The sequence below is a fragment of the Dermacentor silvarum genome, chromosome 9 (genome assembly GCF_013339745.2).
Source record: "Dermacentor silvarum isolate Dsil-2018 chromosome 9, BIME_Dsil_1.4, whole genome shotgun sequence".
Taxonomy (NCBI): Eukaryota; Metazoa; Arthropoda; class Arachnida; order Ixodida; family Ixodidae; genus Dermacentor; species Dermacentor silvarum.
The window spans coordinates 1,428,525-1,441,699 of record NC_051162.1 but is presented as its reverse complement, the minus strand read 5'-3'; the positions used below and the strand labels follow the sequence as shown (position 1 = coordinate 1,441,699).

Here is a 13,175-nt window from a genome sequence, read left to right as displayed (position 1 = left end):
ATTTCGTCTCGGCAACTCCGCCGCTTCGGTGGCTCCTCTCACCCTCCTCCGTAGCTCCCTCACTTTCGACTGTCACCGTGCGCACCCGCCGCCGTGCAGGCGCCGCTGCTACAGCCGGCCTGGCGCCAGCTCCCCGAAGTTTTGTTTTCTGCCGATATCGGAAAGCCGGCGTTTGCCCGCGTGGGCAGTTTCGTTGGCCGGCCTGGGACAGTGCCGCTGCTTCCCTCTGCGCCGTAGCCGCAGCGTGCAAGGTCAACACGTGACTAGAAAGTAGAGGAAGCATAAAGGAGAAAGAAGGGTTCACTGCCGTTTTAATACGTGTGGCTACGGTAGCGTGGCTGAGACGTCGGCAAGTACACGCATCTTCCGGCGCAATGCAGAATCGTCGACCTTGCCATTTGAGAGAGGGTGAAATGTCCGCCGCGTTTTTTTTTTTCTTTTTGGTTTGTTCGCGCACGAAATTGAGGGGTCTCCCCTAAGCTTTTGCTCTATGGCGCTGCCAGAGCAATGCCGGTCGGAGGTGCCGCTGCGTGAATTATTTCGAATTAACGAGATTCGACTGTAAATTGAATGCAAACATTCTAGCTGCATTCCTTGACTGTCGCATACGCATGGCGGCTCGGTGCACATGTTTTGCATATGTGCGGGCCTTGAAAATTGTTGCTTGGTTATAGTGCGGTACCGTTTATAGTGCGGATATTTGCGACTCCGGCGACTTACGTTATAAGCGGTCTACACTATATCTATTCATTCAACCTTTGTGCGACATTCTCTGCTAATTCAAAAATTCCTTTTTTAAGAGGTTAAGCCATCCTTCCTTCGAGACACAGCCTCTCCATTAGCATAAAATTACATAATTCGACCACCCTTATTAAAAAAAACAAGGGAAAGAAGGCACATAAAAGGCCTTTGGCTCTGATACAGCAGTCTTGTCTACAATTGTGAAGAAGGCTCAATCTTGTTTGAATGTCACCAGCTGCTTTGACCAGCCTGTTGAGCTATTGTCAAACCCGTTATTCGACATGCATTGTCATGCACACCATACCACCACCCCGACACACAATCAACATTGGGCCAGTGGGGGGCACTGCCCGAACATATACCATGCGTGAGCAGTCTGAAAGCTGTTCCTAGCTTAGATTTGTCAACGCTGCACAAAATGTGGATGCATATAAGCACACTTTGGCACTCTATGCCAACAAAAGTACCCAAACTGTGGAAAATGTTCCACTGAGGCTCACAGATTTCAATGGTCTCTGGTTCCAATAGTCTGAAAGCGCATGCATGACAAGGGCTGTGCTTCTTTCCCTTTTCCCAGTTTCTTTTCCATTTTATTGCGATAGCGATTATATGGACACTCCAAAGCAGATTTCTGCCGTCGGCGTCGTCGGCGCCGTGAGGTTCCGTATGACGTCAATGAAGATAAAATCATCGCCGCGCACCGAACGCTGTATGTGCGCGTGAAAGGGCGCGAGGGACGTGCGCTTTCACGGGGAGTGAACCCACGGCGGAGAACTAACGCGCGTTCTGCGCCTTGCTCCCTTAAGGGCTGCAGAAGTAGGCGTCTCTTTCCTCCTTTACAATCACCATATATGTAGAGCAAACGCGCCTTCTTCCGACACGTGAAAGGCCGTGGGGGGGGGGGGAGGGAAGGGAGGCGACGTTTAGCTGCGGCACCAAGTGCCTATTTATTTCAGATGCTCCGGCAACAGTCACCAACGCCGCACGCATTTTGTGCGAACGCGGGCAAAACGTCGACGGCGTCGACAACAGTTCTGCGCGTTGCCGGTGCTGCTGCATGTCCAAATTTATACAGCTGATAAATCTACTATCCTTACTCCGTATAGCTCTCTACAAATTTGCTATCGCAATTGATGCTTCCCCTTTCAGGTGAAACTGCAGCAATTTTTTTCAAATGTGCTCTCTTTTCATTCGTTCATGATCACATCACCCCACCTGTTGTCAGTGAATTTCATGCCTCCAAATTTAATAACGTTTCAGGATGCTTGCCGAGTCTCCTTTCTCGTCGTCTATTCCAGTTTATGTCATCCGTTACTATCAGCAATTGATGTTGCCAATTCAGTTCGATTCAGCAGCTTCGCATTGTGTGCCCCATTCGACTATTGCCCAACTTAAATTTCATGGTCAGCTCATATGGTACAATGACCACCTTGGAGGTCCTGTTTTCAATCCCCAGGCCAGAACAAATCATTCTGCAACTGCAAAGCTTTCTTTCTGAGAAACTCGCACCCTTGCAGCTTCATGCTACTCTCGAGTGGCCATTTTCTTTTTCATTTCATCACCATCGGCCTATTTCATGCTCTACTACAGAACAAAGGACAGCAGTGTCATCAGTGTCCTGAGCAGACTCCGTCGTAAGCCTGCAAACTTTCTAATCTCACCACATCACCAAACCCTTTGTCATTCTTGGCTCTCCATCTCCACCCTGTTGCTGTGGACCTGGCACCATACCAGCCTCGTGGTACATCCAGCCTCGTGCCACGAAGCAGTAAGAAATCACTGCACTTCTGAAGCAGGCTAATCGACCAAAAATACAATGTAAATAGAATAGCTGGCCTGCACGGTGCACTTTGCATGCTCATAGACCACGCTCAGGTATGTTCTTGACACCAGCCCGTGTGCATTGTAGAGTCAGTGACGGCATTTAGTAAAGCCAGAAAACATTGCATGAAATGCGCCAAACTAAAGCTTGTCCACCATTCAGATTACTACATTGCATCCGGTTCATTTGAATCAACCGATCCGATGCCAGGGCCCCCATCTAGCATTCTAAGACTTCTTTCAACTGCAACTTTGGCCGCTATTTTGTGCCAATTCTTTCTTCTAGATTCTGTGCCACCTTTATCATCCACCATTCACGGCCAGCTGGTCTCACTGATAATGCAGGCGGAGCATCACTGTAAACACTCAAAGTGGAAAAATAATAGCATCAAAAAAGGAACTGCTAAAAAATTGTGGCTTTTACCATTCTTGACTAGAAAGCAATTTGTCTTCATTACCATGCTTCATTGTTTTTATCAATATTTGTGACGAGCCGTGGAAAAACCACGTTACGGCTATTCACATTGGATAGTGCCACTGCAACATTTGCTGTGTCGCACGTGGCAGTAGCACACAAACAGCAATGCAAACAACAGAATTTCGTAAGCAAAGAATACTTCATGTGGATCAGGCTTGAAGAGCAACTGTGGCAATTTTCCAACAGTTTACGAGGGCGGTCCAATAAGTACTTAGCCTCACCGCGAGAGCGCGACGCTATCACATGAGACATATACTGACGTTGAGTACGCTCTCTTAGAGGGACACATGCAAAGGTCCAGTCGAATCGGGTTCGCGGTTTCGTTTTTGGCCGCTTGAGGAAGAGGAAGCAGGTGATTTTTCGTGTGTCCGTTAAAAAAATGGAAAAAGAGCAATATCGGTCGGTGATTCGATTCTTGTTTTTGGAAGGGAAATCGAGCAGCGAAATCAAACAGCGACTGGATGCCGTCTACGGTGAGTCTTCTCCTTCGATGGCAACCGTCAAAAAATTGGTTCAACGAGTTTAAACGTGGCCGCACGTCGGTTTTTGATGAGCCTCGCCCAGGGGCCCCGCAAACGGCTACCACAGCCGATAACGTGGCATAAATCCACGACCTCGTATTGGCAGACTGCCGACTGAAGGTGCGCGAGATAGCTGAGACAGTAGGCATCTCAAAAGACCAAGTGGGTCATATGCTGCATGAAATTTTGGGCATGAGAAAGCTGTCGGCGCGATGGGTGCCGCGTTTCCTCACTCCAGACAACAAGCGCGTCCGTGAGACCGCTTCAGAGCAGTGTTTGAAGCTGTTTAAGCGTAATCTGAAGGAGTTCCTGCGTCGTTTTGTGACCGTCGACGAAACATTGATCCACTGGTACACACCAGAGACCAGAGAACAGTCGAAACAGTGGACTGCTCCTATGTCACCACCGATGTGACAAGAAGCAGAGCTCTGGGTTGCGCAGTCTAGTTGTTGATTTCGATGCAGTTTTGCTTGATTCTTTAAGACTATTTCGGTGTCTCTATACGAACTGAACTATCTTTTGCACGACAGCAGGCACAATGAAATCTAAAAGAGCCACTTTTAAAGCGTGATAAAAAAACAAGTCGCTTTGCTCTTGTTCCAACAAAGCAGCTTCCGAGAGGTGTTGCGCGATTTTTAATAACAGCTTAAACAGCATATTGGTTGTTTCTGATGTATCTCTTACATCAGACACCAACTTATTGCATTACCCAACCCTGCATTACCAACTTCAACAGCAGTAGTACTGAAAGTTAGACATGTTACTGTTGGTCCATTGCTGAAAGAGCGCGAAAATACCGGACGTAAAAAAGACAAGACAGTGCTGTCTTGTTGTTCCCTTCTTTACGCTCTGTCTTTCCAAGAATGAAATAGCCAATTCAAGCATTGCCTCAGTGAAAGAATAAACAGTATATAAAACCATGCATACAAGTACATGAGCTACACAATTAAAGGGGCCCTGAAGCACTTTTTATTGAAATCGAGAAATGCATTTGGAGTTAAAGAAATACTTTGCAGCGAAAAGTACTTCAATGCGTTCAGCAGAAGCGCAATTATTGGCCATCAAAGATTGCCTGTGATCCCCTTACGGTGCTCCCGTTCCTTCCATGCCTTGCACTGCGAAGACTACGGCAGAGCGGGGCGTGCCCACAACGCTCCGCCTACTGAACATCACCATGAAATTTGATTTTAGATGTGCACGTAGATGCCACTATTTCCGATTTTGGCGCCTACGACGCGCCAAATGCAACTGTCCTCTGCAAGCCACAGTGCACTCAGTAAGCAAGCTAATCACGGCACCTTACGGCAGCTGAGGTATCTACGCTATGCAGCAGGCCGCAGCTACATGCAAATGTTGTATGTGCAGCATTTGCTTTGTGCACGACAGGGCTGGAATACACACTCACGCCAATGTGGCCATGCTACATGGTGCGCACTGGCTGCAACAGCTTGACCAACGGATAGTAGCTACATCCAACTTGTGCATAGTGAAGCACTGTCAATAGCTCAATACAAAAGGATGTCTGCCAAGGCGTCTAACCAGGAGCGGTCCGGAATGAGCATGCACTGGCAAGTGTACGTCTGGTCTGACCTCAAGTGTCGGGTGGTTCGAGGCTAGACGAGTGTTCAAAACTAATAGAAATTAGCGAGACTCAAGGGCTACAACACTGATAAGCAGTGCAGCCAAACTTTCATTCTTATGCGGGCGGGCGCCACCGAGCGTTAGCAGATTGATAGTCCGCGATAGTACAATAGTCGTACTTCCGGAAGTACGTAATTCCTATGAAAATTTGAAACGCAGATTATTGCTTACTTCAGCCCGTTTGGTAAACTTCGTCAATAAATATACATGGCAACAGTAGGTAGAAGCAAACACCCTTCTTAATTAATGTCAGGTAGTATTGGCCAATAGCAGCCACGTATGGGAATCTGCAATGTGATGAAATATAGCAGCCTGAAGACATTGAAAAGAGAGTGTTTGAGAAAAAGGTGACTTCGTGCAAAGCTTGCGAGCTCCTAAGCGCTGCACACGGCTGCAAAATTCAGCTGAGATATTCACAGCAGCATATGGTATGGTATGGTAAAACTTTATTATTGTCCCTCGGAATGCGTGTCAGCATGTAGCAGGCCGCCCCACGTCGGCACAGAAAGGCCGAGCCTCTCTGCTGCGTCGCGGGCCCGATGGACAGCCCATAGCTGTGCTTCAAGATCGGGGCTGCTTAGGGCAGCCTCCCATTTGGTCGACGTGACATCGTCGCCGTCGTGTAACGCGGGGCACCGCCAGAGCATATGTTCCAAGTCAGCTAGGTCTGAGCATAGCTCGCAAGCATGCTATCTAAAAACTGTGTTTTTTCTCCAAGCCTGAGGGGTGGTTCAGGACCCCTCTAAACAAGTGAATCCTGGCTTCTATGGCAGACTTTTCTAGGAAGATTAGTTCTGCCAAAGGATGAGGTATTTCTGACAAGGAAAATTAGTGCAACATAAAGACAACACACACAGGAAAGGAACACAAGGACATGCGCTTGTCTTTGTTTTCTCTTCCTACGTGCGTTGTCTTTTTATCGTGCTAATTTTCCTCATCACCAATACAAGACCAATTGGCCCAACAATCAATTCTTCTAGATAAGGTATTTACATTGACAAAGCAAAGGAAGCTAGCAGCTGCATTTTCGAACAATTTATTTCACTTTCTATTCTTTTCACCCTTCATCATTGTCTCCAATACCACTGAGGTGCCACAATTGCTCAGATTGGCCACTTGGTGTGGCAGATAAAAATAGAAGAATAAAAGATGAAATAGAAGGTTACAAAATATGGGCCAATGATCAAATGGCATGATCACGAAGGCAGGTACATGCAAGTGCAATTTTGCATGTGATTTTGTGCATTCTGTACGGATGCCTATGTCTGCAGAGTGGTTCAGTGTGATACACAGTGCAAGTGTAAATCCACCAGACTAAGCATACATTTCCAACTTCTTCAACATGGTATACCGTATACCATTCTATGCCAACGATTCTATTGCATAGTTATTTAAATGATTAAAACGTTATTTCCCACAGCTTAACTTTTCAATGACACTTATTCATGACAATATGCACTCAACGAAAGCTCATCAGGCGGGTGCAGTTATGTTAACAATAAAATGAGCATCACCCAAACAGAGAATATATATATATATATATATATATATATATCATAGGAAGCCAACAAACGACACCAAGAACAACGTAGGGGAAATTACTTGTACTTACTAATTGAATTAAAGAAATGATAAATTAATGAAAATGAAAATGGATGAAAAAACATGGGCAGCTTGGACTAGCGGTGCAAGGCTGGAGTAAACAGCGGAGCTGGTGATCAACCTAGCTTCTTCCAGGCTTTACTAGGCTTGGCTAAGTTTTGCTAGGAAATGCTAACTGCTGCAAGGCACGGTATTCCGAATCGGCTCGCCGCCGATGCGCAGATTCTCACTTGGCCGTGCGGCGCGCTTCAAGATGAGTGGCTTCTTTTTCGGGTGTCCGGATCTTCTTTGGTCGTCCCATGTCAAGGCTACATGCACTCCCCGCAGAGAGTTGTGCCACTGTCGCAGCGACTACGAGCTTTATCTCCCCAGTGACGTCACGGCCAAGCTGCGCCTCCACACTTGCCGGGGCGTGGCTGGTCGAAACCTGCTGAGCTGGTGCCGACGCCGCCCGTGTTTCTGCGGCGCGAGCGTGGGAAATGTGGGCGGCGACGACAGCAGCTCTGCGCGTTGCCTCGTTGGTGCTGCTACAATTTCTTTCTCTATCTCGCTCTCATTTTCTCTTTCCCTCTCCCGAGCATTGCACGCACCACGCGCATGCTCTCCTTCCCTTCCTTAACGTGCCATGTCAGGGCAACATGTGCATGGTATGGAGAGGAGGCGAAGCACATGCCGCTCTGAGAGGTGGCTGCTAGGCAATGCAGTGACGTCGTAGCTCGGCAAGGTTTTGCAGCAGGCAGCACTTTTGACGGTTAGCTAGAACAGCTTCGCTGTTAAAAACAACTTGCTGCAGGTGGAGAACAATCCCACTCTTCGCATTATGCGTGCGATGCTCTTACCAGTTGAGCTACCGCGGCGCCGTTTTCCCATCCACTTTCTGGGGTATTTATGTTTTGCTACTACAACTAACCCTGGGAGTGTTAGCCAGCGTGGCACCAATCACAAACCTTGGCGGCGGATGTGGAACATCCTTTCTGCCGCAGGTGTCACGAGTAAGTGATCTTTTTGAGTGAAGGCAACTGGTCAATAAACCCACACATGCTACCTGAAGGCATCATTGTTGCCAGATTCGAGACCCTCATTATGTAAGGAACGAGAAGAAAGAGAACGGAGGGGCCCTGATTTTATTAATCATATCATAGGAGGGCAACAAACAACGACACCAAGGACAACATAGGGGAAATTACTTGTACTAATTGAATTTAAAAAATGATAAACTAATGAAAATGAAAGTGCATGAAAAAACAACTTGCCGCTTGTTGGCGTCCTATGATGATTAACAAAATCATGCCGCTCCTTGCCCTTTCTTCTCGTTCCATGTATATATAGATATATTGTTTCAAGGTCGTGAACAAGTGCTCCCTGTTCACACTAAACAAAATATGCAATCACCTCACTATTAACACTCCTGTGTTGTTTAATGCAGGAGGCATGCAATCATGTACAATGACCCGCGTTTTTCCCTTAAGGATAATTTTTTTTAATTTGCACGTATCGCTACCTTGTTCTGCCTCGAATTTCACAACAAAGTTGCATCGTATGATCCAGATGATTCAATATAACACTTAGCACAGTTACTTGCTTGGTTTATCAAATGTGAATTTGAATTCATCTGCACCTCTTGTGAGTAATTGACACAGATCACGAAGCATTATCGTACTGCAAACACCATCAGAAACCAGGTGATGCAACAGCCACTATGTTTTAGGCTACTAAAAGCAGGAAAGAGAACCGGCCAAGCGGTATCAAATCATGTGTACTACTTCTGTCTCCTTTGAATTGGTAGAGGGCCAGGAGACATTCCCTTGTCTATACTTGTACAGTTATCCATTCATCCAGCTTGGGTATTGTCCCCACATACTTTTGACGGAAGTGCAATGAAAGTCAGGGAATTCTCATAGTATGGCTTCGCTGTTGTCTTGCACGAGGGGCAGCCAAGTGCAAGCTCGGGAATGGGACTATAATTGATATCTTCTCGATTACATTTCTTTTGCCAACATGCAATAACATCTGGTGTAAGGGCACAACCGGTGCGGGCTTTGTGAAATAAGACTTCGCAGCAAGCCTGAAGGCAGACGATGGGCGATGCTGTCCTTCACGTACTTGTGCAGCCCTTGTCACTCGGTGTGGAGGATGGAAGTTGCTGGTTCCATCTCCAGGGATGGAAGTGGCCAAGAGACTTTGGAGCAGCTATTGGAGCAGCAAATTTGGCACTTTGAAGCAGGTTTGGAGCAGGAATTGCCTATTTTAGAGGAGAAGATGCGCGTTTTGGATCAGCTTGGTAAAGCTCAACATGAGTGAAATACAGGCAAACCAAGAAATGTGCGTTCTGCGGAGGCCCACAAGGTGGAGTGCAGTTCACACACCTGACATAGGAAACCCCATATGGGTTTCTCAGAAATCACTATTCAGTTACATATTGGGTGTGCCAACAATTGTGGGCAAGAAAAAAGGAACAACCTAGGGCTTTGCGTAAACAGCGCCCACTGTATCTTGATAGGCTTTTGGTAATGCTTGTCAAGAATTCCTTTTTATTTCTTTTTGGTTGTGCACAAGCAACTAATATTTAAGTTGAATTCACTATCATTTATGAATTCACTTCCTCGATAAGGTTCCAATGCAAAGGTTGTGGAGGATGTCGAGAAATTACCAATAACAACCTAGGTCCTGTGCGATCATTTTTTTTTTCAAAAAAAAAAAAGAAAAAGAAAATAAAGCCTGCATAATTTTTCAAAATCTATGCAACAACCCATCCCCATGCCAGTGATATCAGCAGTCTCAGACCTAAACATCGTTATCTAGTATTCACTGTGTGTATTATGCATGACTGATTCTGATTTTGTGCAGCATGGTCGTGCAGGAAATAGAGCATCTGGAGTCAAAATTTGAGTGACGATTAGGTTGCCATTGAATATTTCTGGTCAAGAAGTTTAACGAAAGCAAGCAGGCCATTTGTCAACGTGCCGTACTAACATCCCGGTAACCAAACAGAAGCAAAATCTATTTGAACGTAACATTCATGGTGTTCGCCATTAATTGATGCAGATTTACCAATAGGGCTCACCAGTGAGCCCTAAAAGACACAACGAAACTGCTGATCTACACGCTTTACAGACTGTACGACTTATACATTCAGCTGAGAGTGTGGCTTTCTTTTCCGACTGCCCCATAAAAGGAGCGCCAGTTCAAATCATCTTTAGCTGGTCCGCATAGTACACCAAACGCATAGGACTTATATAAAACATTCATAATTCAATGTATAGCACAAAACAATTTTCATTCTCCTGCAGGCAAGTTACAATATGCCACCAAACACACCCACAGTAAATGGACACCGACGCTGAAACGGATTGCTTAGGCTTGGATTCCAAGGCCAACAAATAGCTGCGTGGTTGCCAATGAACATGCACATGCCGCAAAATTGAGCGACTACATTCAAAATTAGCATTTTGACGCAGGTTGGCGCAGCTTGATGGTTTGGCGCAAGATGGCGCAGTTGGCGCAGCACTTCCATCCCTGCATCTCTGTTCGTGAGAAGGCACATGTCGCACAAGTGTAAGCAGGCTACGGGTAGCCCGTTTTCTTAAACATTTTTTAACTATTTATATGTTTCTGACTTACGCTAATCAGCCATCCTTTCAATAAATGGTCCATTGATTCAATCATTTGTACTGAAAGATCCAGACCTAAATGTGACCTTGCTGCAAAATTTGAGCAAGATCAAAGCAGCGGTTAGTGTGATACTTTTTTGCAATCTTTTAGGGGTAACATCTTGACTATATGGCAATGGTGCTTTAAAAAATAAAAATTGCCCCCCTTAAACGAGCATGTGAAAGGTCTTGGGGAGGCCCTATTACAAGTCGGTCCAAATGTGGCTATTGCGGATTGCAACAATGAGGTTTCCTGGTTTTGTGAATTGTATTACTCTACTAGGACTGATACTTGGGCTAGTTGGTAGAAACAGCGCAGGCAGGTCATCTTTCGAATGTGCAAAAGAGACAACCGGAGGATGCCTTGGTTCTCATTGATGTGCATGCTGTTATACAAAATGTCTGAAAATGCAGCACAGCTCTAAGCTATTACCGTCACCAGTTGAAGAAGAACAGTTTTATTCCGCCTCAACAACACCAACTTGCGTTCCTTGTGCTTCCTCTTCGACCTTGCACCTCTTTGCTGGCGAGCAGTCGAGAGCGCACAAAATGTTCAATGAGAGGTCAAACGACGCCCGCATCATGTCCTTGTTTGGTGCAACGTTGCGCACAAATGACACCTGCACGTCCCTCTCCACCGGTCGCCCGAGCCCGTCTTCCACTTTCTGTTTGGCACCAGTCACGCCCTCCTCACCCTTCACGAAGCAGTAGCAGTGGATTTTCACATGACAGTTTTTCACCTCCTCATTCAAATTCTCTCTTCCCCGACAGCAGTCCCACAAATGCATCCAAAAATTCTGTTGCGAGCGCTGGCAGGTTCATACAGACGTGCACGTGCTTGTCGTCTGCTAAGTGCTTGACAAGGGTCTCTCCCATAACTTTCTGGATAAACTCACGTCCATCCATGTTGTAGGTGGTCACCCTGTCTGACACTTTGTTGAGGGTCACGTTGTGATTCAGCCAGGTATACGAGTGTGGGTTCAGGTCATTCGCGATGACTGTGCAACCCTTGCGTGCAGCGGGAATGGCAAAGGGTCCGACACCAGCAAAGACATCATACAAGACATCACCATCACGCAGAAGGTCGATGACGCGCGAGTGCTCAGTGCTGAGTCGTGGGTTCCAGTAGACATCCGTGAAGTCAAACTCGAACCTGCAGAGATGGAAGAGATCATCCATTTGTAAACCTGAAATGCAGCTTTCCAGATATCTCTACAACTACACGCTACTGTGGATAAAGTTAAAAAGTGTCCCACTGGAAAAGAAGACACCAGCATTAGGTCACGAGCCTAATGATTCATATACAAAAGCCTGAATCTTCAATACAACTTGAGCTACTGTCAAACCCACTTATAATGACACTGTTATTAACCATATATATAATATAGCATATCAGAGTATTGTATCCGAGTATCTGAGTATTATTGAAACCAGTATTGCTATAAGTGGATTTGACTGAACTTCTTACTAATTAAAATGTTTGTCCCCTCTGCTTTTTTGCGCAACCTCATTATAACCTGTCAGTTATAACAATGGGCATTTTCTTGGCACCTGAATATTGTTACAAGTGGAACCGACTGTAGTGTTCAATTCCATTGTCTTAACATGTGTTACAACAAAGTTCATGCAGCTAAAAGGCAGCACAGGGTATCAAAACTGTCCACAGGAGGTTCCTCAAACACTTAGAACAACAGAAAGTTGAGCTAGTTGGTAGGGATTGCTGAGTGTTAGGAAAAAAAAAAAAAAAACAAGTGTTACACGTTTGTAAAACTTCAAGGCGAAAACTTGTGTAGTGGGCCAGTGCTGTCAGCACCTTCGCAGAAGGAAGGGCAGTATAGGAACGCTGGCATGAAGAGTGGCATCGGAGCCAGCTGTGGAAGAAGATGAACACGTGAACAGTGGCACAAGCACATCTCTGTGACCACATGACATTTGTACTCACAGAGCATCAACACAGGTTTTTTTCAAGGTTGTTTGAAGGTCATTGTATGATAGGCATATAAGGCTTTCGCCTTAAAAAGTCAGGCATGCAGACACGGACACAAGTAATGGACAACACGAACACCATACGTTTGCCTTGTCTGTTTCCCTCTTATGGTGTCCGTGTCCGCATGCCTAGCCTTTCAATGCGATTAGCATTCTTTGTCTACTTCAGGCATTTGAAGTCTATGCACTAGTGTCGTACGCCAATGCAGTAATCCAAGCTTTCTACCAGCTTAGGCCACTAGGGTTGTGCTCATGGTCATAATGCCATCAGGGGCGTTCTATCGTCATCATTCCAGCTTTGTTATCTGACTCGTCATGCCGTAGTCGTCACGCCTTCTACGCTGACCCAGTGGGCCAAATTGCCTAATAGCTTGGGCCACTAGGTATGTGCTCGTGGTGGTGACGCTGTCATGTTCGTTGCATCATCATCATTCCAGCTTTGTCAACTGCCTCTCGTCAAGCCGTCCTCGTCACCCCACCGTCATGATACTATCATCGTCATACGGGTCGCGGGATCGAATCCCGGCCCCGGCGGCCGCATTTCGATGGAGGCGAAATGCAAAACGCATGTGTGCTTGCGTTGTAGTGCACGTTAAAGAACCCCAGGTGGTCAAAATTAATCCGGAGCCCTCCACTACGGCGTGCCTCATAATCAGAACTGGTTTTGGCACTTAAAACTCCAGAAAGAAGAAGAAGGCTTCATGATACAATCGTCGTACACTCGTCGACCTCCGT

General features: G+C 46.2%; 1 protein-coding gene across 1 annotated transcript; it reads right to left on the bottom strand.

Annotated features, from left to right (window-relative positions):
• Positions 1 to 10,901: 10,901 nt before the first annotated feature.
• LOC119464903 (tRNA (guanine(37)-N1)-methyltransferase-like) lies at positions 10,902 to 11,633 on the bottom strand. Its single transcript, XM_037725775.2, is given in 2 exon segments — positions 10,902 to 11,215; positions 11,217 to 11,633. Coding segments are annotated over 2 exon segments (720 nt in total). The 3' UTR covers positions 10,902 to 10,912.
• Positions 11,634 to 13,175: the final 1,542 nt, after the last annotated feature.